The 27355-nt window shown below is 37.6% G+C and overlaps 1 protein-coding gene across 4 annotated transcripts in view; it reads left to right on the top strand.

Moving 5' to 3' along the window:
• The first annotated feature begins 3731 nt into the window (after positions 1-3731).
• LOC136209867 (guanine nucleotide exchange factor SPIKE 1) overlaps positions 3732-27355 on the top strand; it is a 30619-nt gene continuing 6995 nt past the window's right edge. Inside the window, exons 1-21 of one of the 4 annotated variants that reach the window (XM_066001473.1) lie at positions 3732-3897; positions 4024-4132; positions 5658-5820; positions 6286-6410; positions 6578-6690; positions 6790-6845; positions 7207-7304; positions 7855-7992; positions 8639-8950; positions 9272-9553; positions 10166-10333; positions 10415-10606; positions 11505-11548; positions 12298-12367; positions 13172-13333; positions 14041-14148; positions 15088-15125; positions 16416-16572; positions 17025-17151; positions 17288-17481; positions 27223-27353. In XM_066001473.1, coding sequence (XP_065857545.1) covers positions 4046-4132; positions 5658-5820; positions 6286-6410; positions 6578-6690; positions 6790-6845; positions 7207-7304; positions 7855-7992; positions 8639-8950; positions 9272-9553; positions 10166-10333; positions 10415-10606; positions 11505-11548; positions 12298-12367; positions 13172-13333; positions 14041-14148; positions 15088-15125; positions 16416-16572; positions 17025-17151; positions 17288-17481; positions 27223-27353 — 2765 coding nt within the window. In that variant the 5' untranslated portion in view covers positions 3732-3897; positions 4024-4045. The remainder of the gene's footprint in view (positions 3898-4023; positions 4133-5657; positions 5821-6285; positions 6411-6577; positions 6691-6789; positions 6846-7206; positions 7305-7854; positions 7993-8638; positions 8951-9271; positions 9554-10165; positions 10334-10414; positions 10607-11504; positions 11549-12297; positions 12368-13171; positions 13334-14040; positions 14149-15087; positions 15126-16415; positions 16573-17024; positions 17152-17287; positions 17482-27222; positions 27354-27355) is intronic. The other 3 variants (XM_066001475.1, XM_066001474.1, XM_066001476.1) reach the window with 3 other exon arrangements.

Here is a 27355-nt window from a genome sequence, read left to right on the forward strand (position 1 = left end):
AAAGGAACTATGCTAATAGTGATTCCAAGAATACCCACCAGTAAAGAGGAACGTCTAACAGCAATCTATGAGCTGAAAAAATCTCAGATTTCTACTAGTTTATATTTTGTCCGGAAATAGAGCTTAAGAGCTCAAACGCCCCATAGATGGTGCAAATATTTGTAGTCGACGCCGCACAAAAAAGGAGAACATTATCCGCATATATAATAAGTGAGTTGGAAAGGAAGTGAGCCATGTCTAACGCATAAGACATAACTAACCAGTGTCAACTAGATTTAAGAGCCAGTGACTGAGAAAATCCTCGACAATTCCAAACAGTATAGGTGATAGAGGATCCCATTGCTGAACCCGTCGGGAACACTTAAAGTAACTAGTACTAACATTACCATTCAAAATAGAGACACGAGCCGAGGACCATAAATTCAAAATCCAATTATGGGACTGCAAAGAAAACCCAAAAACATCTGTAACATCCATCAGAAAATTCCAATCAAATGTGTCAAACGCCTTCCGAATGTCCACCTTCATCGTCATTGACCTGCCAAAACAACACTTTTTTAGCATATTAATGCCTTCAGAAGCAATATCAATGTATTGATGAATGTTGCGACCCGGGATGAACCCAAACTGATTATAAAAAACAATCAAAGTCGCAATCCTATAGAGGTGATCCGCTAGAATCTTAGAAATTATCTTGCAGTAAAAATTGCTCATAGCGATAGGTCGGTATTAGCGTATAGTTAACGCACCTTGAACCTTAAGTAGAAGTACTATAATGCTAGAATTCACACCAGGTAAAAGAGCACTAGAATGAAAGAAGGATTCTACCATTTTACAAGCATTAGTTCCAACTATATCCCAGCATTCTTGATAGAAGCAACCAGTAAACCCATCTAGTCCAGGCACACTGCTTTTGTCCATCTCGAAGACCACGAACCGTATCTCCACTCTATTCGAGCAGTGAATAAGAAGGTCGTTATCCTTGGTGGTAACCAGCCTCGAGACAACCTCAAAAATATGGTCAAAGCTCCATGGAGTGGCAATATTCGCCCTGAACAAAGACTCATAAAAATCAGTGATGTACGAAGCAATAGGCCCCAGATCCCTCAACAACTCCCTATTAACTTGTATTGTCGTGATGCCATACATTGCCTTTCTCGCAGAAGCAACCCAATGAAAAAACAAACTATTGCAGTCCCCATCTTTTAACCAACGAATTCTGCTTTTCTCACGAAGGTAAATGTCTTTCTGATGCAAAGCTTAGATGAGAATCCCTGCTTTGATATTTTGGTTTATACATGACCCAGTGAGGCCTCGACATTCACAATAGACACATCAAGAAGGCCAAAAACCTTGCGATTCCATTTTCGAAGAATGGGATGCAAACATCGAAGCTTCAAACACAAAAGCTGTATAGGCGATAAATGAGGATGGGAGTTGTGCCAAAAATCAGAGATAACAATACAAAGATCGGGATGCGACACCCACATAGCCTGAAAATGGAACTTTTGAGATAACATGTGCGGTATTAGAGCAATGAAAAAACAAGGGACAATAATCCAAGTGGTGTTGTGCTAAAACGGTAGTACTATAGGACCCTTAATAATCCGAGAAAAAAGATATTAACACCCTATCAAGACGGCTTTCCACCCTGGCAGAGCCAGTTCTGACATTGCTCCAGGTGTAAAACATGTCAATCATCGAACTATTAATAAAATCCCCATCGTCAATAAATGTACGGAAATCTCGACAATGGTGCCCTACCAAAGCCCTACCCGATTTCACATGTGAACCAAGAACATCATTGAAATCACCTAATTTAACCCAATTACCCAAAAGCCGAGCCTTTTGCTCCAAAATACACTGAAATAAATCACATCTTTGATTAGCCCATACACTCCCATAAACAATACAAACATGTTAAGGTATACCTTGAACCATCAATTGTTCATGGCAACAACTAATAGAGATAGAGGCACCAAAATTATTTAAAACCAGAACCCATAATGTTGGTTGATCCTTCTGATTTGAAGCAACAAGAGACATACCCAGCCATCTCCAAAACGAGGCAGAAACTGACTGAAACGAAACCATAGGCTCCGCCAAACACAAAACATCTAGTTTATGAAGAAAACATAAATTACAAAGGTAACACTGTGTATCCGAGTTAAGGATACCCCCTACGATTCCAATAGAGCAAATTCATTTAAAACGAATAGGAAGCTTACTCACGTCCGTAGTCTGTTTGTCACGATGTTTATATTTCCTAGAAGTAACGGTCTTCCAAGGCTCCTCCTCCATTGGATCGACCCATGATTTCAAAGTAATAGAAGAGCTAGATGCTGCTGTAGTTGGTGAAGTATCATATAACCGAATATTGTCATTGTTAGGGGAAGATGGTCTGTCTAGAGATGAAAAGAGCATACCATCTTCCTAGAACTGTGGGCTACCCAGTAAGAGGACTGCAAAATCTGATGATTGAAATGCAAGTGCCTTGGCAGCACCAGACATGAGCTGCAAAGCTGAAATAATGTGACTGTAACCTTGTACCGGGATGACTGGACCCGTAGGCGCATCCTGGCGGTCGCAACCCTGAGTGATGGGGTGTTTCTCGGCATTACCACTGATAAATGCAAATTATACCCATAATATCATAGGATTTGGGCATGATTTAGTGCTTAAGCGAGCCAATTATTAACCATAAAGCCTTATAATTTGCCTTTTATGTACAGGTTGTTCTTTGATGCTTCTGCTTGCTCTAAAGGAGTTAAGAACGATCAAACCAGAGAGAGAAAAAGAGGTCGCGTGAGGCAGGCTTAGGAAGGAGGAATGCAGAGTTTCGAAGCTGATGTTATGAATTCTGAATAAATAGTTGTTGCATGTGTCTTCTATGGCACATAAAAAATTGAACATTGTCTTTTTTGTATACAGCTTTGTCTGTTTGTGCTACTGTTGTCTATTTATGCAGATTGTTTATTTTATTCTGCAAAATGTTTATCTTACTCTGATTGCTCTTATTCGTAGCAAACTGTTCCTAGCTGTTGACTTTATTTTGTTTGCTAGGTGGAATTAATAATTATATAAAGGGAGAATGACCAAATTTAACCTTAACGTTTCAAGCGAAATGTAGATTTAACACTAACGTATGAAATGATGCAAATTTAATCCTAACATTTTCAAGCAAGATCAATTGTAGCCATGCGTTATCAAAAACTTGAAAAAACCGGTTTGACTATTATCTAACTGTTATATCGGATCTTCTAAACAAGTTTGTTGATAAATTGAAACAGTTTCGTATATTTTTGGGTGATTTTTTTGTAGCTATATTAATAACACAATCAATATTTTAGATATTTTGACAAAAAAAAATCGATTAACTTAAATGTATCATATTTATTTTTAGCATTTTAACATAATTTTCTTAGTAGTACATTAAATATTTTAAATATAATTGACATTTGAAAGGTCTGAAGTGACAATTAAATACCAAATAAACCATTTTTTCTAATTTTTAATAATGTAAGGCTAAAATTAATCTTACCTAAATTTATACAAATTCATATGTTAAAGCTGAATCTGCAATTCACTTAAAATATTAGGACTAAATTTGAGTTTATCCTTATATTCTTATATAAATGAAAACAAAGTACCGATACAACTATACAAAGTGTACAGTACTAGTTTATTTAATGAGTTTTTAGAAAAATGATTTAATTTTGGAAAAGAAAAGTTGTACAAGACGAGACTTTGGACTTGAATTTGACTGTTGTAAACTCCTGCATAGTATCATAGCATTTTCCTCTCTCCGTGCTTTTCTCTCTCTTAGGGTTGTCTTTACTGCACTGCCTAATCGCGCATCACAATCACATTTTGGTTCACTGTTTCAATTTAAGTTGGGTAAGTCCTTTTCTTTCCTCGAATTTCCACTCAGATCTACCAGATATGTCATGCTTACACTACATTCTTGTTTGTCTCTCTCTGTTTTTGTTATTGATGATGCGCTTTTTTTCTCCATTTTTCTAGGCGGTTGCTGGCTGTTGCATACATGGATAATTGCAACAGCAGCAATGGAGGTCAGCGTTTCCGTAGAATATCTCGCCAATCACTTGCTCGTCTCAAATTGGATCCATTGGTGAGTCTTCTTCATGCTTAATTACTTCTATATAGATTTCCCGAGCAAAACATATTAGCATTGTCCTTTTTATTTGATATTTCATAGACCAGATTCATGATTTTAGCTGCTAATACTGTCACCCAGCTTTCACATTATGGCTGCTCATTGAGTTTGTCAAAGAATCTATATGAATTCCTCCCAGGATACAAGCATTGTGAAGAAATGTGAGACTTGCCTATGTTGTGATGCTGTGATTAAGGGCAAACTCTGAAGCCATTTGCTCAATTAGATGATAAACCTTAATTATTGAAAATAGAAGTTGATGTGTGATAGTGATATGACCATTATGTGTCTCTTCATGCTTAATTACTGCTCTACTATATGGATTTCCCGAGCAAAACATATTAGCGTTGTCCAATTTATTTGATTTTTTTTTTTGTTGAGTTATTGATATACCATAGACTAGATTCATGATTTTAGCTACTAATGCTGTCACCCAGCCTTCATATTATGGTTGTTCATTGAGTTTGTCAAAGAATCTATATGAATTCCTCCCAGGATACAAGCATTGTGAAGAAATGTGAGACTTGCGTATGTTGTGATGCTGTCCTTAAGGACAAACACTGAAGCCATTTGCTCAATTAGATGATGAACCTTAATTTTATGAAAATAGAAGTTGACGTGTGATAGTGATATGACCATTATGTGTCTCTTCATGCTTAATTACTGCTCTACTATATGGATTTCCCGAGCAAAACATATTAGCGTTGTCCAATTTATTTGATTTTTTTTTTGTTGAGTTATTGATATATCATAGACTAGATTCATGATTTTAGCTACTAATGCTGTCACCCAGCCTTTACATTATGATTGTTAATTGAGTTTGTCAAAGAATCTCTATGAATTCCTCCCAGGATACAAGCATTGTGAAGAAATGTGAGACTTGCCTATTTGTGATGCTGTGATTAAGGACAAACTCTGAAGCCATTTGCTCATTTAGATGATAAACCTTAAATTTTATGAAAATAGAAGTTGACGTATGATAATGATATGACCATTGTGCGTCTTGTTTCTTTGAATTGAATCTATAACATTAAATTACTTTAGGCTTATTTGAGTGACAAGAATTGAATCCATGAATATTATTCATATGGAACCTCAGCTTTTTGGATGTATAACAGTTTATTTCTATGTAGCAAACTTATTAGGAATACTTGAGTTTATATAAGCTTCCGCTGGGATTGCTAAGGATAGGGAGATTGAGTGTTGGAAGGTTTGGTAACATGGTAACCAGAACAGTGTGTGAAATATTATCTGGATACAATCTGAAATATGTAGCAAACTTATTAGGAATAATTCTACTAATGTCCAGTCAATTCATGCCATTGGATGTTTTATGTAGTATTATCCCATCATGTAATTTGATAACCTTGTCATTTTCAACCTGACATTTTTCTTGACTTATGCTGAAGGCTGTTGAACATACCATGAATTTGAAATGCTTAATTTGGAAAGAGTGAAATTTATTATGTCTCTTTTCCAGCTCGAAGAAAACCTGGACCAGTGGCCTCATCTTAATGAACTTGTTCAATGCTATAAAACTGATTGGGTAAAAGATGACAATAAGTATGGTCACTATGAAAGCATCGCTCCAGTATCTTTTCAAAATCAGATTTTTGAAGGTCCTGATACTGACATTGAGACTGGTAAGGTTGAAATAATTCTTCTCTATTTTTTATTTTTATCAATAATGGAAATTTGGATCCTAAGAATAATTGACCTGTATTTTCTCACTATTGGATTCTGAGTAGTGCATCTCTTGATGGAGTAAAAAAAAAAAAAAGGGCGGCCCGGTCGCATTACGCGTCCCCGCTGAGCGAGGGTCCGGGGAGGGGTCCCACCACAAGGGTGTATTGGGGGCAAGCCTTCCCTTGCCAATTTAATTGGCAAGAGGCCGCTCCTAAGACTCGAACCCGTGACCTCAGGTCACACGGCAACAACGTTTTACCGTTGCGCCAAGGCTCGCCCTCCATCTCTTGATGGAGTATTGCCATAAAAATGTACTTTTGGTGTTTATTGAGTTACTATTGTGTTTAGTTTGATAAGTTCATTTCTGTGTTCTATCTCCATAGATGTTCGACACATATAACATTAGTTTGATATTGTTGCAGAAATGCATCTTGCCAACTCAAGACAATCTAAGGCTGAAGATGCTACTGATGAGGACATCCCGAGTACTTCTGGAAGGCAATTTACAGAGTCTATCCCTGACTTCTCACATTCGCATGTTACAAAGGTTACAACTTGTTATAGTCATAGTTTTATTAAGCTCACAAGTATAACTTCTTGTGTGTTTTTGTACTCCTTTAAAGTTTAGGGTTTATTCTGCATTCTTCCTTTTTCCCCTTAAAACATTTTCATCATTTCCCCCCGCTTTATTTATTATAACGGATGTGGTTGCAGCATTTGGGTCTTTCTCCTCTCCCTGCTTATGAACCAGCTTTTGACTGGGAAAATGAGAGGTCCATGATATGCGGCCAAAGAAATCCAGAAACCGCAATGGCGCCATTTGGCAGGTTTATGAGTTGATATAACTTTTTTTTTTTTTTTTTAAATTCTTAGTTTTTTTGATGATGTCTTACTTCCTATTTCTTCTTGGCATGAAATTATCTCAGGGGGTTGAAGATCTCTGTAAAAGTTCTGTCCCTTTCATTTCAAGCAGGACTTACTGGTGAGTGATTTAACCTTGTTAAGGAAGCTGTGTTGTTGAATTTTTGATTCTGTGTCAATTTTCAACTATGACTGAGTGATATCAGATCTTTATGTAAGCGCCTATTTTATTATATGATTTTTGCTTGTTTAAGGTATTGATATGATATGGGCTTTTCTTCTCAGATTTTTACATTGGTAGAAATTGAGATTCAATTTTTTATATTCTTGAAGTTGCATAGTATTTGATCTTAAGGTTGGAAATCATCTTCCATTTCACCACGTGCAGAAGGAGAACAAAGTTTTAACGTCACATTGCTTGTTTTATTTGTATTTTATTTTTATCTGTAAGTTTTTATTGGTGACCCAGTTTTGTATTTCAGAGCCATTTTATGGTACTATTTGCATATACAATAAGGACAGAAGAGAAAAGTTATCAGAGGAATTTTACTTTTCTGTGCTGCCAACGGACACAAAAGACGTAAGCTGTCAAACTAGTATACACTCTTTTTTATAACGATAATTGCAAAAAAAGCTTATACTATGAGCTTTGCTTCTATTGCTGTACTGGCATTCCAGAAGTTAACAAAACTTAACACTTCAAGTGTACAATTTTCAACCCCTGGTAGATTTTTCAGTTATCTGTTGACAGTATTATCTGATGATACACAACAAACTTTGATTATTGCTTATGACAGTATATTTGATGATTCACAATGAACATGAGTTTTAAGACTAAAGCTTAAAGCTTTAGTTGTGACTGTGATTTACATGTAAAGTTATTATGCTTGATGTGGGATTTTATTTGAAACAGACATTTCACATATAAATTTATGAGAAATTGAGGTAAAACTGTTCTCAGGGTTAGAATTGAGACTCATAATTTCTCAACCCTCAAACTGTAATGCTTAAGACATCAATGCTTAAATTAAGTTGACCTAATGTCATTATTTTCTATGTAGTAACTAAATCTTTATTGTTTTGGCTTTGTTGTTTAATCTTTTAATTATAAATTTTGTTTGTATTTCCAGGCAAAAATTTCATGTGAACCTCATGGAATTTTCTATTTAGATGCTCCATCATCATCAATTTGTTTGTTGATCCAGCTAGAAAAGCCTGCCACAGAAGAAGGCGGGGTTACTCCTTCTGTTTATTCACGTAAAGAACCTGTATGTCCAATTAAATCCTTATATGCGTATACTATTTGACATGCACATCTGCAGACGTGCTCATGCTTCGGTACATCTGATTTCCTGCTGCACAACTTTTCCAGTTTTTACCCTTGATAATTCTTCTATGAGGGTTTCTTTTTCTTTCTTTTCTTTTTGGCAGTTCTCTCCTCTCATATGTTGCATGGAACTCTTCTTCATTAGAGTTTCCGCGTTTCACGTCCGTTTCCGTTTCTTTTCCGTTTCCATTACCGTTTCCTAGCTAAATTTTCTTAAAAATAACGTTTCCCGGTTTCCGTTTCCGTGATACATAGCTCCTTTCTGTTCTTTTGGTGGAAGTTGTTAGCTCTGCCATTATATGATTTCTTGATAGTCTCACCTTAACCAGAATGTGTTTTTATTACTTTTTTAATTTAGCAAGCCATGTTTAACCTCAGTCTCCTTTTTGGCTCTCTAATTGAAGCAAAAAATTCTGCCTTTACAAGAAACTAGCTTTGCTGAATCACTATTTCGAGCAAAAAAATTGTAGGTGTCTCGATTAGGCATTTTGACTTGTTTGCGTAATAGGTATAACTTCGTTGGATTATTTTCTTCTGTTGACAATAGCTTCTCTTGTATAAGACACATGTTTCCTCTATCTGAGCAGGTTCACTTGAGTGAGAGAGAGAAGCAGAAATTGCAGGTCTGGTCTCGTATTATGCCTTATAGACAGTCTTTTGCCTGGGGTATTGTGTCGTTATTTGAGAACAATGTTGGTGCAAGTTCTGGAGGGCCTGCTTCCCCTAGCAGCCCACTTGCTCCTAGTGTATCTGGCTCAAGTTCCCACGAGGCTGTCTTTGAGCCTATAGCAAATATCACATTGGATGGGAAATTGGGTTATTCAAGTGGAAGCTCAATTGTTGTTGAAATATCAAACTTACAAAAAGTTAAAGAAAGCTATACAGAAGACTTCCTTCAGGTGCAGCATATTTGCTTTTGCTTTTAATAGCTTTATGACTTATTAGTTCTATTTATCGCTTTATCAAATTATTTACTGAGTGTTCTATCTGTCATTGAATGATCAAAACTAAGAAAATAGAGAAGTTCTTTTGATGTGCTAGTACTGTCATTTTGTTTTTCTGTCTTTTTCTTTCCGTAATTTCATTCTTAACCCTCAACTCTCATGCTCTCTGTTTTTTTTCCAGATTCCAAATAAGTCAATGTGCATTCTCCATTTGATTTTGGAAATGAACTATATTTGTCTAACTCAGGGGTCATTCTTTCCTCCCTTATTGTGCAGGATCCTAAGCGCAAGGTCCATAAACCTGTTAAAGGTGTTCTCAGACTACAAATTGAGAAACATCCTACAGGTCATTCTGACATGGAAAATCTGTCAGAAAGCGGCAGCATCACCAATGAATCTATTGATCCTGGAGACCGGGTTAATGATTCCGCGTTCACAAAATGCCCTAGCAATGGCTCCGACTGCCCTCAATCTAGCAGTTCTAAATTGAATGTCTTTGATGGGAAAGAAAGTCCTAGCGCACGCCCATACACTGAGATCGGTGCTGATGATGTAAGGGTAACTCTTTTCAATTTTATATCAACTTTGTTTAACATTTCGTCTAGTGCAAGTTTGCTTTACAGTAACTTGGTGATGAATGTTCTTTTCTTTAATCTACAATTCTCAATTTGTTATTTTTCCATTTCTTCTGGGGCATAGAAAAGAAGGGAAAGGAAAAGAAAATGATCAGTGGATAATGTTTTTATAGTTAATGAAAAAACTATTTCATCTTATCAGATTAGGAAGTCATGTTCTGGACTTCCACAAGTTTCCATAAAAAGAAAAGAACGAACAACTCTGATGTAGGAACTAAATAAGTTCTACCCGATATTTTACCAATTTAGCAACCATTGCAATATCTTCAGCTTCAGTAGCCAGAATTTTCCATCACAAGTCCCTGGCAACAATTTTTGGTGTACTCTAATTTATTCTATGATATTATCTCATGTTCAACTGTAACTCTAAAAGAATATATTATTCTTACTGAATTATTTTCAATAGTTGTGATGTGTTATTGAGATTCAGTATATAGCTATACTGTCTCTGTCCTTTGTGTACTTCTTATGGTTGGTTAGTTAAATACAGAGACAGAGATAGATGTGTAAATGTCCATATTTCATTGACATGCAGTTCCAAGCATTTGATTTCCGTACAACAACGCGAAATGAGCCCTTCCTGCAGCTTTTTCATTGCTTATATGTGTATCCTTTAACTGTTACTTTGAGCCGAAAGAGGAATTTGTTTGTACGAGTTGAACTGAGAAAGGATGATGCAGATGTTCGTAGGCAGCCTTTAGAGGTGATGTGTGACTGTTGTTTGATATTGAACCATTCTGAAATTTCATATCACTTGTTTCATGTGTACAACTAATTTTACCAGGCAATGTACCCAAGGGAACCAGGAGCATCACTTCAAAAGTGGGCTCACACACAGGTTGCTGTTGGGACCAGAGTGGCTTGCTATCATGATGAGGTCAAACTTTCCCTTCCTGCCGTTTGGACACCATTGCATCACCTCTTGTTTACTTTCTTCCATGTTGATCTTCAGACAAAGTTGGAAGCTCCAAAGCCAGTAAGTGCCGTTGTAATGGTATTTGTGTTTGGACATCTATAATTCATATTTGCAAATTGTCAATATTATGTTGCTGTTGGTGGAATCCTACTTTTGATGGATGGGCTACAAGGTTATATAATGCTGTATAAATATAAATAATATAAAATTTTCTATATTGTGTAAATTTTTTGCAACATTGATATATACAAGATGTCCTAAAAACAGAGAAAGGATTACTATTATATTATACAAATATCCCTTGATTAGATGGTTTTCGAACCAGAAACAAGAATAATATCTTCTGATTCATATAAGTTTCTCAAACCGAAAATGCATTATGGTGAATAGATATTATCCAATGCAGAGGGTAATAATTATTTTGAAATGTAAGGTTTGCTCAAACACTTCTTAAGCAGAATACTGATGGTTCTTTTCCTTCCATTTTGTCAGTATTTACCGAATACAGATAAGATTTAAGAGTTTTTGATGGTAGTTGAAAACATTTGTAGTAATATATTATATATATTGTGACTTGAATGGCTTGATAACAAGCTTATCACTAGATCTTATTAGGATTTTGGTAACTAGATAGTCCTTGATCATCTATCACTTAGCTGGTTGACTTATATCTTGTTTCTAACTCAAAAGGGAACATGATCCTGTTTCTTCTTTTATATTTTTGAACAATTGTATTCAAGAAGTTATTTTGAGCTCTGAATTCTTAATTGCAATTCATATTAGAGGACGTCTGATGTTACCATTACTATAGAGCTGGTTTCTGCTGGACAGACTGACTTTAGACAGATTTATAATTTTCTTTTCCCTAAGTTCTCTATTACTTTTGAATCATTTCATGTTCTTTAACTCATTTCTTGAGCATTTGCCATAAGCTCATCTTCCGTTTCTTTTTTTTCAGGTGGTAATTGGATATGCAGCACTTCCATTATCCACACATGCTCAGTATGTACATGGCTGTAATTAGTCTTCAGACTTTCTTATTCTTATAAATACTAACAATACAGTGTTCTCTTTTATCTTTCCTTCCTCTCTCTCTAATTTTACATTTTTTCAGTTCTTATAATTCTTATACACAACTTTATTTCTTTGCATAGATTGCATGCTGCAGAACTCTGTGAATTAGTGGATTTTTTTGTCATTTCCTCTCAATAAGTTGATGACCACTACTTCAGCATCATTTTCTCCAGTAATTTATGGGCCTGTTCTTTAGTATATGATTGAACTTTATATATTGGGACATATGTTGCAATATTAGCCTGCAACCAGAAGTAATTATATACATATTTATATAGGTAAAAACAAAAAGTAATTATTGTGCATATTGAAAAACCACTTCAGGCATGATCTTCTTAGATCGGATGTTTGCGGGCACAAGTTTTCTCTTCCTTGAGCCTCTTGTGATTTGCATCTCTTTTTCAAATCAGGCACTCCCCAAGAAAGACTTTGGATTCCTTAGGTGTTTTTCTTGCTCTAGTATTTATTTAGTCTGAATTAAGTGTTAGGGCAAGCTAGAGAGTTACTATCCTAATAGCCTATTTGATGTGATGTTACTGGACTGTTATTTTGATTTTACAATATCCGGTGCTTATATACTTATTATAATCCTGGATGCGTTAATCGATATAAGTTGCAAGTACAATTGTTGGCCAATATATATCTGAGAGAGACAATATGCTATTTTCTTGTTCCAGGTCAAGATCTGATATTTCTTTACCGATCATGAGAGAGCTTGTTCCACATTATCTCCAGGATATTGGCAAGGTGTGTTAAAACATCAATATATGGTACAAAATATCTGTGATCATTCTCTCCAGTTTCATTGTCTTGTTTCATTCTTTGTAATTTTTAGTTCAAATACTTCCGAACTGTGTTTATAATCTTGATTCTTTATTTATATATTCTATTTGACAATAAAAAATTTCCCTCATAATTGACATTGCTGTTAATATTTAGGTCTGCACATGTTGTGGTCTTACTTGATATTTCTGTAAATTACTCGCTTAGTTCCTTATATGTCGCTTTTGAGAAAAATTCAAATTTCATTTTACATGTTTTTGTATTTCCAACGACATTTATTGTTCTTTCTCCAATTTAACCTTATCTCTTAATACTATAACTATTAATGTTATGAATATTTTCAAATCCCAAACAAGGGTAATTTAGTCTTAATTATTTAATCTATCTTAAATATAAGACTAATTAATGCTCCTTAATCCTAGTGAAAACAATGAGGGCGAGCCTTGGCGCAACGGTAAAAACGTTGTTGTCGTGTGACCAGAGGTCACGGGTTCGAGTCTTAGGAGCGGCCTCTTGCCAATTAAATTGGCAAGGGAAGGCTTGCCCCCAATACACCCTTGTGGTGGGACCCCTCCTCGGACCCTCGCTCAGCGGGGACGCGTAATGCGACCGGGCCGCCCTTTTTTTTTTTTTTTTAATCCTAGTGAAAACAACAAAAAATGACAGGTAAAAAGGAGTGGAGGGAGTAGTTTTTAATTTATAACTTAATCCTAACATTATCAGTTAGGGAGTCTGTTATTTAGCTTAATAGTGTTCGTTTTTTGGCAGGAGAGGCTGGACTATTTGGAAGATGGAAAAAATGTTTTTAAATTACGGTTGAGACTTTGTTCCTCTTTGTATCCTATAAATGAGCGGATTAGAGATTTTTTCCTTGAGTATGATAGGCACACTCTTCGAACAAGTCCACCTTGGGGTTCTGAACTTCTGGAGGTATCCTTCTTATTTATATCTTATTTGAGTACTCTCCAGGATTCCTTGTTTATGTTCATGACATGTTGCCCAACATAATATCTTTGATTCTCTAGAATCTGCAAAATGTACAATATATCAATGTCTTGGAATATAGTTTCTTCCTGTACCACTCATAATAACATGAAAAGGCTTAATATAATATTTGACAAAGAGAGACTAGGGCCAGAAGGTAAATTTTTCTAGCTCATGTAAGAAAGGTTCAATTTGGTAAATCATTGGATACTTGGACCTTTCTCCTTGCTTCTTCTAGGCTAAACGTCCATCTTTGGGTTCCTTTTCACTGATTGATAATGGGATTTTACCAAAAAATTCAACTGTAGTTTGATAAATGACTGCCTTTATTCCAATATTTTTCACAGGAGCTTTTCCTCCTTGGGTAATTTTAGATTTTTTTTTTCTACTCACCTTTTCAAGGTAGGAACATTATGTGTTGCATCCAAAATCTTGCTAAAGGTGTTGGGAGTTCTTCGAAAAATGCATTATAAAACAAGTAGTTCATTCTATGTAATAATTACTATGTAAATGGAGGTAGCATATTATGTGTTGCATCTAAATCTTGCTAAAGGAGTTGGGTTTTTTTTCCTCTAAAAATGCATTATAAAACAAGTATTTCATTCTATGTAAATGGAGGTAGCACATTTACAGTGTTTACTGATGACATGCAGGCCATCAACAGTCTAAAGAATGTTGATTCTACTGCTTTGCTACAGTTTCTTCACCCAATTTTGAATATGCTTCTCCATCTTATAGGGAGCGGTGGAGAAACTCTACAGGTATTTCATCTCACTGGATAGGGGCTTTTTGTATGAATTACAGGCTTAAACTTGTAACTTTTTTCCGTTTGGCACCGTGTACTTATACTTGGACCTATCACATACCCGAACTTGTCAATTTGGACCTATTACACACCTAAACTTGTCAATTTTGGACCTCCGACGCCCTTATTTGCTGATTTGCAAACTTCAAATCTGACATGGTATGTAACATGTTCTTTTTTAATTCTTGGTGCCAAATCAGCAAATAAGAGTGTCGGAGGTCCAAAATTGACAAGTTCAAGTGTGTAATAGGTCCAAATTGACAAGTTCAGGTGTGCGATAGGTCAAAATATAAGTACAAGGGGTCAAACGAAAAACTTTACAAGTTCAGGTGTGTAATTATTTATTAAGCCACTCTTTTTCATTAAATTAGTTTATATCATGGAAACAGAAACTGACATGGAACCTAAAACCAGGAAGCTATATTTGTTCAAAATATAGGAAAGCAAAACGTGTAAATAATAAAAATATCAGGTATCTTTATGAAGTTTATAATTTGGTATATACATGTAAATCTTTTGTATATTTAAAATGAAAAAAACTTACATAAGAAAGATCGAGGAAGATGATCCATAAAAAAATTAGGAATCAAATGCAAAGTGCTAAGTGCATGGTGAACTGATTAAGAGATCGGTTAATATGCAGAGCTGCTCCTGGAATCATATTTTATTTTAAGAAATGAGTTCCATTTTTTAAAATTATGGGAGCATGACCTGAAATGTTTCCTACAAGTTCTCTGGAGTTTTCTGTTTTTGAAACGTTGAAAGGCTTCAACATCAAAGTTTCCATGCAATACGTTTCAGCTGAAGCTTTGCTCAGGCATGCAGTTTCTTGCTGTACCTGGGTTTTTAACTGTTCATTGCCATCTCATCCTTACTTTTGTTCCTTTTCATTCAGGTTGCAGCCTTCAGAGCGATGGTCAATATCTTAACTAGGTGTGCTTTTCACCCACATTATGAGTTTTAAGTGGTCAAAATTAGAATATTCTATTGTGTACGTAAAATATTGATCTTTGTTTGGAAAAAGTTTTAGGTGTTTGACTACCATGTGCGAAAAATCTATACTTGTTTAAATCTGTAGCCTGTATTTTACAAAGTGAGCTGCTATATACCGCACCCAAATTCCGGTCCACTGCCCATTTGTGACATATTTGCCCTCCTCACTTTTTGAAACAAGAAAGTGGAATTTTCTCAAATCCTCTCTACCTTCTTTGCATTTTCTCTCCAAAATCATAAACCCGAACAATAATTAAAATTATGAAAATAATTGATATGTGACAATCCGAACCTCGAAAATGGATGATTACGAGTCGGAAACATTAAGATTTATATTTTTTTATCAAAGAACTCATGAAAATAATACATATTTTTCATGACGATTTTGCATTTTTCGTCACAAAAAATAGGAGAATTTTTAATTTTTCGTCACAAAAAATTGAATGATTTAGTATTTTTCGTCACTAAATTTTTTACGATTTTGTATATTTCAAAATTTGGCCTAAACGGATGCGTCATACCACCCGACCCATGGCGGGAACGGATGCGGCGTACCACCCGACCCATGGTGGGAATGGATGCCGCATCCGTTCCCACCATGGCGGGAACGGATGCCGCATACCGTCCGACCCATGGTGGGAACGGATGCGGCATACCGCCTGACCACCATGGGTCGGACGGTATGGCGCATCCGTTTAGGCTAAATTTTAAATTTTCTCTCAAAAAAAAAGTTTCTCTCAAAAAAAATTTTCTCCATTTTGACAAAATAAAATTTTTATGGCAAGGGCAAAATTGTCCAATGGGGGCGGTGATAGGGAATTTGGGTGCGGTATATAGCAATACCCTTTACAAATCATGAAGTGCTTAGAATCAAATTGGGAAGATTAAGGACTTCTTCACAAGTAAAACTAGTTCTTACATATTTTATTTTGTATTTCAATGCCATTTTCTGTTGCTAGTAATAACTTTTCCCATTCATTTTTTTCCTGTCTTGTAATTTCTGTTACTACTTTTTAGATTTTGTTGGTGTTAAAATGTAAGGAAAATCCTTGTAGGAAACGTCTAAAGGTATGTAGGTTTAGGCAGCCATAAATTCTTCTATTGATTCCTTTGGCGGCAACAGATGTTGAGCTGTTCTTTTACTATATTTGAGTAATTTGTCATGGTAATGCAATCAGGTATAAAATCATCTTATTGCTTTTGCATTTGGTTATTGAAAGCAAATGAAAGTTTGTTTTGCAGAGTGCAGCAAGAATCAGTGGATGATGCTGAACGAAATCGTTTTCTTGTTAATTATGTTGATTATGCTTTTGATGACTTTGGTGGTCGTCAACCTCCAGTTTATCCTGGTTTATCTACCGTATGGGGAAGCTTGGCTCGTAGTAAGGTGTGCCATTCCAACACTTTTTAATTTTTGTATGACTAGTGCACTTGATCAGAACTTCAGAAGACATCTTGCGTCCTATCATTTATTAATTCAATGTACCAGATCTAGCTAGTGAAGTACTACAAACAGAATAGAGATTGGTTACCAGAATGAAAATGTGCAATGCCATAACCGCATTTAAATGATTGTCATCTATACCTAAGAATAGAGGTTTTTAACTTTCCCTGATTAGAGATGCAGTTTTCCTCTACTGATAAACTATTTATTAAATCCCAATGTAGTGCTACCATACTACTATAGTACTATTTATCCTCTGAACTCTATTGTTATATTGCATCAATGCATAATATCGTGTCTTGTTTGTGGTGCAGTCATTGTGATATGTTATTTCTTTGTCTTATTGTCTTTGCACTTCTCCCTCCTAATTTTTCTTTCCTTTGACTCTTTTGCAGGCCAAAGGCTACCGTGTCGGGCCAGTTTATGATGATGTTTTGGCAATGGCTTGGTTTTTTCTTGAGCTCATTGTCAAATCCATGGCATTGGAGCAAGCTCGTCTTTTCTACCATAGTCTTCCACTAGGTGCAGAAAACAAGACAGAAATTATAAATAGCATTATCCTGTAAATGCAATTCTGATAATCAATGCAATGAAAGAAAAAATGAAAGCTGTGGATAATTGCATTATAATCATTAATTATATTCACATATTGTGACAGGTGAAGATGTTCCACCAATGCAATTAAAAGAAGCTGTATTCAGATGCATAATGCAACTGTATGATTGCCTTCTAACAGAAGTTCATGAGCGATGTAAGAAAGGTTCAAGCTTGGCAAAGCGCTTGAACAGCAGTTTGGCTTTCTTCTGCTATGATCTCTTGTCGATCATCGAACCTCGCCAAGTTTTTGAATTGGTATGTTGTTAATGACTTCTAAATCTATTGAATAGAAATATGCTATTCATGTGAAGAAATGCTTTGTTCATGAGTTTACATGACTTGTATATTGAAGAAGTAAAAGTAAGGCATTGTAAAGGAGCAAGAGAAATATTATTTCCCACATCAACTCACAAAAGCAGTTCTTCACCAACTATTTGAAATAGCTGTTGAAGTACATGAAGTAGTGGTGCTGTAAAATTGATCATATATCTTGCGATTGTCATAACAATAGCAGTTAAGAACAGGAGATTATTGCATTTCGCAGTAGAAGTGGCAATAAATCTCACAATGCCAGTTCATATGCTACACAGAAGAGAACATATCACATTATGAGGTCTCTGTTATATGGCTTATATGAAGCCTATGAAATGAAACAATTTATAGATGCTTTAATCCTTCAGTGAAACTAAATTTTCTGAATCTGATTGGCTTAGGCTATAGGCAGAGTTTGGTGGATGCTTGTGAAAGCCAAAGAAGTACATGGATGAAAAATTGATTAAAAGGATTGAGCTTCCACGTATCCAAATGCATTTGTCTGATCATCTAGAAATTAACAAATAACAATAATTCCAACAAGAGAAAGATAATGTCAAAGCTATAAATAGGTGGACATGATGTAAAGCTACAAACAAGTGCAAATTGGATCTGGTTGAGAATATGTGCAGACTCATCTCTCAGAATTAGCTATGTCTCTTCCAAAAGCTGTTTGCCCCCCTAGAGATAATAGAATGGTTGAAGACTGCACTTAAATTACATAACTTGATAGTTGGAGGATCTGAATGAGTACCAGTTAACCATCCTTGACACTAACATTAAAACACTGCATTTAATACCTATAATATTTATGTGCAAGAATGGTGTTCTCTGATCTCCAAACCACAAGTGACACATACTGAAACACCCTTTCTTGGCTAGTTAATGAGTTTTATTGCTACTAAAAGTTGAAATTGCTAGGACTTGCACTGCCTCTAAAATAACCTATGGAAATGGCCAGAAATAAAAAAATTTGGGAGGTTTTTGGGGATTTTGTGGTAAAAAAGAAGGAACTTTAAGTGTTGAAAAGATTAATTATTTGCAAGAAGGAAAACCAACACTTCTTATGAATGATTGATAATGGACTTTTGTAGAAGGTGAAAAATTCATTATATAAATTGGAGATCTAAAAGATTCACTTCAGAAAGTTGGGGCTATATTCGAATATCTGCATTGTTGTGCAGGATGATAATGGTAAAATGACAATATATCGCACTACATGACTTTTCTAGAGCTGGTTTGAATCCCATTAGGAGCCCAAGAAACCTTTTCAGGGGAAAAAATGACAAGACTAGAAAGGGTGGCTTAATATAGATATATCATGTCTTCTGGATAGCTTTTGTTCTAAGGATTGAAATCTTAAACTTTGTAATGTTGTAAGAATTGTGGTTCAGGCTCATTGCTATGTTCTTCTCAATGTACTTCGAAAACTTCTATGTGCTTAACTAGAGTGTATGTGGAAGGCAAACTTGATGATTGATGGATTAAAGTTTAGTTCGAAGGTTGAAGATAATCCGAGTCTGATAAAGTTGTTTTGCAGAGAGACACGTAACTGGAAATCCAACAGGGAACCTGAACGGTTAAGAATTAAGATAGAAATAATTGGAACTTTAACCCTATAACAGGAGTTGCTTGGGGTTGGGATATGTCCTCGAACTAGAAGATCAGTGGCTTTATTATCTGCTGTGAATTTGAGAATGTCTGAAGGCAAAACTAAGATAACCCAAAATGAGGGGGAAAAGAAGAAAAGAGACAGGGGGAGAGAGATGATGTTTGGAAATTCTACAATCAAAAGTCTTAGAAAAAGGAGTTAAACAAAGTTTTTTTGAATTTTAGCATGGTAGTTGAACTTCAGCATGTATTAACAGGACCATTACCTCTGATTGTGTTTTGAGATCATTAGTAATTGTCATTGAACCGTTTTAGCTAAAAGCTCAAGCTGATAATTAAAGGTCCACTTCATATTAATATCTGACACACCCCCACACGCGAAAGCACACTTGGGCTTGAAGCGTGACAACACAGGCCCATATTACCATGTCCTGCAAATAACTCAACAAATGGGGCTGCCAGGAATCGAACCCAGGACCACTTGGTCACACTGGCTCTGATACCATGTCATTGAACCGTTTTAGTTAAAAGCTCAAGCTGATAGTTAAAGGTCCACTTCATATTAATATCTGACAGTAATAAATCCATATGGCAGTTCATAATAAAATTTCATTCACTGCCTTGACCAGTCCCATGGAATATTTTTTAATTAGAGTTAGATTAGAAGAAATATTTGGCTGGCATAAATATATAGGGTTAAAGTTCCACCAGAATCTAGTTCTAGCGACTTTATTGCAATAAAATTGCGGTTTACTTTTGGTTGCTAATCTAAATTAAGGTTAAGCAATTTGTGCTGAAATTGTTGCAAGTCAAAAGAAACTGGGTGAAAGCCTGCAATTTGCGCATTTGCACCAACAATTTTTATATTAAATATTTTTTATTAATAGAAGTTATTAAATTATTTTTAAAGCTACATTTTAAAATGAGCAGTTTATATATAAAATAAAATATATTTGTAAGTTATATATTATACAACTTATATAAAATTTAGCAGAAAGATTATATATATAGAGAATGAGATTTAGTACCGGTTGTATACATAGGACTAACATGTCAAAGTCATGATCCTTGATTGGTGTATCAAATATAAACAGCAAATGTCTATGTAGAAATTAAATGTATGTATTTTTTTTCCCCTCTCTCTCTCTTGTCTCTCTTCTAGGGTTTATGGTGAAAAGGATTAGGGAAAGATCTAGGGAGAGGGGGGAGCTGGGTGGAGGATTAGGGGTGGTGCCGGCTTTGTCTTGGGCGGATCAGGTGGAGGAGGGCGCCGGGGATAGGGTGGGAAGGCTGGATGGTTGGGGCGTTGCGCTGGATGGGGGCAAGGAGGTGCGGGGCCGAGAGGAGGCAAGGGGATCGGGGGATGGTATTGGCGGCGCGGCAGGATCGTTGGGATCCGACGGACAGGGGACCGTGCGCGGGCGTGCGGCTGGGGCAGGGGCAATCTCCGACGCGGGGGGGAAGGCGCCTCCTGGGCAGGCCGGTTCGGCTGCGGATGAGGCGGGGCGGGCTTATGAGGGTGCCGGCAATATCACCAACAGCGGGCAGGCGGGATCTGATGCGGAAAGGGTGGGGCGGCTTTGTGTGTGTGCCGGCGTTGTCGCCAACAGTGGGGTTAGGGTTGGCGTGGGGAGCGCTGGCGCTCCTGCTGGGCTGTGTGCAGGGGATGCCGGCGATGCGGCTAGGCACTGCGCTGGGAATGTCGGCGATTCTGCAGGGCCGGGCATAGGGGCTGCCGGCAATCCTGCTGGGCAGTCAAGGGAGGGGGCTGGCGCGAGGTCGAGCAGGATGGGGGTTGGTCAGTTTAGGGCGGCGGCTCTTGTGCAGGCTGCCTTAGGTCATATCAAGGAAATAAATGGATTGTCGGATAGGGTTGGTGAGGAGTGTGGGATTCAGAGTCAGGGTAACTCGATTTCTCCCAAATCAAGGGTGGGGAATAATGGCATAGGGCAACTCTCGTGGAAAGATACTGTTATGGGGGTAGTGGAGGAGCCTTGTATGGAGGAGGTTAGGATGGAAGGGGATTATGAAGAGGTGTTCTCCGATTCAGACGTTGAGGATGGTGAACATGATGACCCGCTTTGTCCGGTGATTAGACTTTCGTCTGCAGAAAAGCGCGATCTCAGAAAAAAGTGGAAGCTATCCCTAATAGGGGCCCTGGCTATTGAGGAAGATCGGGATTCTGGCATGGTTGACGAACAGATTGATCAAAGCATGCCAGGATTAGAATCTATAGAGCCATCAACTAAGGTGACTGAAACTGTTAACCCCCTTTTTGTATCCAAAGGTGTATCCCAGGGGAGTTCCCAGACTTTGGCTTATCAAAGGAAGAAAAAGTTGAATGAGGTTAGTGTTCCTAGTCAGGGTGGGGATCCTGGAATCGGGAAAAGTATGGGAGTTAATAAATCTAGTATGAAAAAGCTTAAAGGCAAATAGAAAGGTAGCCTTAATTCTTTGGTGTTACCTGAAAAGAGAGGGCCTGCGGGTACCTCGGCAAGGCTCTTAGGAGCCCCTAATAAATACCTATCTTAGGGTTGTGGGTACGGTCAGTTGTCCTCCTTTCTATGGATTTGTTGTGTTGGAATGTTAGAGGTGCGACTAGCAAGGCTACCCGTGTCCATGTTAATGATCTCATTAAACAGTTTAATCCTTCTTGTTTTGCTTTAATGGAAACTAAGATTAGTGGCGATAAAGCAGATGAGGTGGTTAAAAAGTTTAGGAGCTGGAACTGTGTTAGATCGGAGGCTACTGGCCGTGCAGGTGGGATTTGGCTTTTCTGGAAGCCATATCAGATTCATTTCGATATTATTGGCATGGATAAGCAGTATATTCATTGCAAAGTGTGTATTTCGGGGAATAAATCATTTTTTGTTACCCTGGTTTATGCCGACCCTATTTTGGCTAACCGTAAACGTCTTTGGGAAGTCCTCTACTCTATGAGTGTTAGCATATCTGAGCCTTGGTTTGTTGCTGGGGACTTCAATGATATTGCTGTTATGGGTGATGAGAGAGGGGGTTCGCATCATTATGTCAATCGCTGCCTTCATCACAAGAATAGTATGAATTTATGTGGGCTTTCGGACCTTGGGGCTTCTGGGCATAAGTTCACTTGGAAGCGTAATAGTACCTTTGTTCGTTTGGATAAGGTTTATGCTAATATTTTAGCACAGACTACCTTCCCTGAGTGTTCTGTGTTAAACCTGCCTTTCCGCCACTCGGACCACTGTCCTATTTTGTTTAGACTGTTGAGAGGCAATCGTCCTAAGGGTGAGAGGCCTTTCCGTTATCAGTTGGCTTGGGAATCTCACCCTAATTTTAAGGAGTTCGTCCAAGATAACTGGAAACCTCATTCGAATGTCCTTCAAGCTGCTGATGTCTTCAGGACTAATGTGCTGGGGTGGAATAAGAATGTCTTTGGGCATATCATTAGGACGAAAAAGAAGTTACTGAATAGAATTGAGGGCATTCAGCGTAGATTGGAGGTTAGGTTTGATCATGGTTTGAATGGCCTTCTTCGTACCCTTCAGCAGGAGCTTGAAGCGGTGCTCAGGCAGGAGGAGCTTCTTTGGTTTCAGAAGTCTAGGAAATCCTGGATCAAAGATGGGGATCATAATACCAGGTATTTTCATCTCTCTACCATCATTAGAAGGCAGAGGAATAGAATTGATGCTATTAAGAACTCCAATGGTGATTGGGTCTATGAGGATGTTGCTATTCGGAAATTGGCCCTGGATTTCTATAAGGATATGTTTAAAGAGGAACCTGTTCAGCTGGAGAGGGCTCATTCTGTGGCTACCTTTCCTATGGTGGGGGAGGAGGCTATTCGGGATGCTTTCCAACCTATTTCCTTGAAGGAAATTGATCAAGCTATTTTTAGTATTGGGGCTACTAAAGCTCATGGGATTGATGGCCTGCCTGCCAGCTATTTTTAATGGCTCTCAAGATATTGGGCTGGTGAATAGAACCCTTCTGGTTCTGATTTCTAAAATTGAGAAGCCTTCCTCCTTTTTGCATATGAGGCCTATTAGTCTTTGTAATGTTCTTTATAAGACTGTTACAAAGATTGTGGCTAACAGAATTCGTTGCATTCTCCCGGATATCATTTGTCAGAACCAGGGTAGTTTTGTGCCTGGTAGACAAATGATGGATAATGTGGTTATTGCCCAAGAGATGGTCCACACTATGAAGATTAGGAAGGGGAAGAAGGGCATTGTGGCTCTTAAGTTGGACCTGGAGAAAGCCTATGATCGCATCAACTGGAGTTTCCTGATGGAGAGTCTGGAGAGAGCTAGGATCCCTGAAAGTTGGAGGAGTCTTATTAAGGTTTGCATCTCTTCTCCTGTTTTTCAAGTTATGATTAATGGGGATATGTCAGAGGAATTCTCTCCGGGCAGAGGTATCCGTCAAGGTGATCCTATGAGTCCCTTCCTTTTTGTTATCGCAATGGAAAGGTTGTCTCATCTGATCCAAGATGCTGTTGATAGTGGGAATTTCCACCCGGTGGCTATCAATCGTTTCTGCCCCCAGGTTACTCACCTTTTCTTTACAGATGATGTTCTAATTTTTCTGGAAGGCAATGAAGAGCAGTTGAGTTTGATTATGGACATCCTTGAGTGTTTCTATTCGGCCTCGGGTCAGAAGCTCAATATCCAAAAATCTAGGATGATGTGCTCTAACAATATGGATAAAAGAGTCTGTAAGAGGTTGAGTGATATCTCGGGTATTCCTCTGACCAACTCTCTCGGGAAGTATCTGGGTGTTCCCCTTCATAGTGCTAGAGTATCTAAAATGTCTTTTAAAGATACTTTGGATAAGGCTAATATGAGATGTGCCACGTGGAAAGCTAAGACTCTCTCTCTCGCTGGCCGCCTTACGCTAATCCAATCAGTTAATTGTGCGGCTCCCAACCACATTATGCAGGCTTATCATCTTCCTGGCCCTGTGCTTAAAGATCTTGATAAAATTAATCGTAGATTCCTGTGGGGCGAAGCTGAGGAGGGAAGGAAAATCCACCTTGTTCCTTGGAGGGAGGTTTGTCAGCCTAAAGCTATGGGAGGTCTGGGCATTAGGAGAGCCGAAGACAATAATAAAGCCTTATTAATGAAACTCCTGTGGCGAATGTGGCAGTCCCCTTCGGCTCTGTGGGTCCAGCTTCTCTGTGGGAAGTATCGAAAGGATAAAGTTTTTGGGGGTCCTAAGGATAGAGTGCTTAATTGCTCCTTTCTTTGGAAAGGCATCAATGCTATTTTTGCTGAATTTTGTCATGGTATTGGGTGGAACGTGGGTAATGGCAGGTCAATCAGCTTCTGGACGGATACTTGGATAGGGAAAAAACCTTTGTTGGAAGTTTGTACTTCCTTGCCTCCTTTGGACACCCAAGACTGGAGGATTGCTGACGTTGTGAACTCCGAGGGTGAGTGGATGTGGGATAAATTTGAGTCTTTCCTCAATCTGGAAACGCTCCTAACTATTAGAGGGATTCAGATCAGTAATCATTTGGAGGACAAGGATAGTTACTGTTGGGCCCCGACAAACAATGGGACTTATTCGTGTAAATCTGCTTTTCAGGCGTTTTATCTGGGTTTGGAGTCTTCTTTCCCGGGTGTGTGGAAGACGATTTGGGCCTTAAAAGTGCCGTACCGCATGAGAAGCTTCCTGTGGCTGGGGGCTAGGAATAGGTTGCTTACTAATGCGGACAGAAAAAGAAGACATCTGGTGGATTCTGGAGCCTGTGGGAGATGTAGAGGTTTTGAGGAAACCCAGGGATTGTGAGGAAAGTAAAGAGGTGTGGAGGAAAATTCTCCCGAGGGATGTGCTTTCTTCCTTTCTTACCCATTCTGAGAATGATTGGTTTGTTGATGGAATCAAAGGGGTTCTTCTGCCTGGGGAGAAGGGGGTTCTTCTGTTTGTGGTGGTTTGCCATCAGCTTTGGAAATGGAGGAATGAGGAGATCTTTGGAGGTGGAGTGTCTTTTCAGCCTAATGTCCTTGATTTCTTTTCTAAGAAACTTAATACCATGGTTGATAGTTTTGCTGATGACCCCTTGGCTAGAGCTGTTCAGAGGAAGGAGGTTAGTCTTTTAGGCTGGCGTAGGCCAAGGGAAGGGGTGGTTAAGCTCAACACGGATGGGTCTTGTCTTAGTGATGGGAGAATTGCCGCAGGAGGTATCCTTAGAGATGATGGTGGTAGATGGGTTTCTGGCTTCCCCCAGAACTTGGGCATTGGTTCTTCCTTTTCGGCAGAACTTTGGGGTATTTTTCAGGTCTAAAGCTTGCTAAGAATCTAGGTGTGAATAAGATTCTTGTCGAATCGGACAACCAAGAAGCGGTTAGAATGATTTCGGAAGGCAATGCTTTTTGCCGAAATAATCTGAACATCATTAAAAGTATTATAAGGATCGGGTCTTCTTTTGAGTTTATTGAGTTTGCTCATATCTTTAGAGAGCAAAACCGCATTGCGGATCGTCTGGCGTTGGAAGGGCGCTCTGTGTTGTTGGGTCTTTCTACTTTTTCTTCACCTCCGGGCTTTATCTCTTCTTTGATTTTGGAGGATATGGTGGGAGTCAGTTTCCCTAGGCTGATCCCGGGTTGAGCGTTTGTTGTGTTTTTTGTTTTTTCTTTTCCTTTCCTACCAAAAAAAAAAAAAAGAAATTAAATGTATGAATTTCAGAAACTCTTAGAATATATATGCTCTAAATAGCAAAAAAGATCTTCATAAATGTACTATATTTAATTTAGGCTTGATCACCAAAAATTCTAAAAATTTATCACATTTTTCTTTTATTATGTAAATTGTTGTATTTTAGATTTTTTATTAATGATTTATCTAGAATAGGCATTCTTGAATTTCTTTTAAACCTCTTCCAAGATGCTGAATGTGTTTTGAACTTCAAGGAAATATTATTCTATATACTTTTATTAATATATCATTTTCGGATTTCCAATTCATCATTAACCTAGTACCCATGTCAGTATTAAATTTGTAAGGAAAAAATACTACTTCATTTTGTATCATTGTAAGTTTACCATTGTAATTGAAGGTAGCAATTATTTCATGATGAAGATGGGAGATTTGGATACCCTATAGGCGAGGAACAAACTCACTAACTTGACAATTGATGTTCCAATAAGACATTCTAGTCATAGACAGGATGCAGGTATTCATCGAGCTTAAGAAATTTGTAAGGCTTGAGGGATGCAATAGCAGGGGACATAAATATGAAAACTGATCTGATTGATTATGCATCCCACATTTGTTATGGGTTTATTTGCAGAGTTCTTCAAGGATGAAGCTTTTTTGTTGTATTATATGAATTGAATTAATGCATTCATTTGAAGGGTGATATTTTTTTTTCCGCATGAGTTGGGGTATTGGAAGTTGCTAAAATTGATTTGTATGTTGAAGTATTTTTGTACATTAGTTATGCATGGATATCCTCTTGGCTCATGGGAATATGGAAGTTTGGAAAGTTGTTTTATTGGGAAAAAAATTCATAAGAGTGTGGAAAGTGTTCATATTAAATGGGGACTGCATTGGTGTAATGAAATGAAAAGGGGGTTAGGTGTGTGGGCGAATATGAAGGAGTTCAATGGTTGTAACTTGTAATAGACTGAAGAGAGGCAACTGTTGGTGAATCGCGTGTTAAATTGTTAATTATTGGTGGAATTGGTTGCAGATTTGGGATGGCTGCATGGAGGAGCAAGGACAATTCCTTGGCAATTAGAGAGTTATAGATGGGTGCATTTAGAAAACTTAGTTTTGAACTTCAAAAATTGCTTGTGTTAGGAAATAGATATATATATATATATATATATATATATATATATATATATATATATATGAATATGAAGCCTTTGGAACCCCGAATTTCCTAAAGAATAAAATGCTGCTTGAAGTTTCCTCAAACTCCTAAATTTAAGATTGTAAAAGACAAACCAGAATTTTTCAACTCATAATGCTCCCTAAAGGGTCCTCAGTTAACCTTTCACCCCAACCCATGATTGTTCACATATTATCTACTATCTTGCTTCTTCGCAGCTCCACTTCTGATTTAGTTGTTTCAATCTGTTGCAGGTATCCTTGTATTTGGACAAATTTTCTGGGGTGTGTCAATCAATTCTACACGACTGCAAATTGACCTTTCTGCAAATTGTCTGTGATCATGATCTTTTTGTGGAAATGCCTGGGAGAGACCCTTCAGATAGGT

The sequence above is a fragment of the Euphorbia lathyris genome, chromosome 10, assembly GCF_963576675.1.
Source record: "Euphorbia lathyris chromosome 10, ddEupLath1.1, whole genome shotgun sequence".
NCBI classification, from domain to species: Eukaryota; Viridiplantae; Streptophyta; class Magnoliopsida; order Malpighiales; family Euphorbiaceae; genus Euphorbia; species Euphorbia lathyris.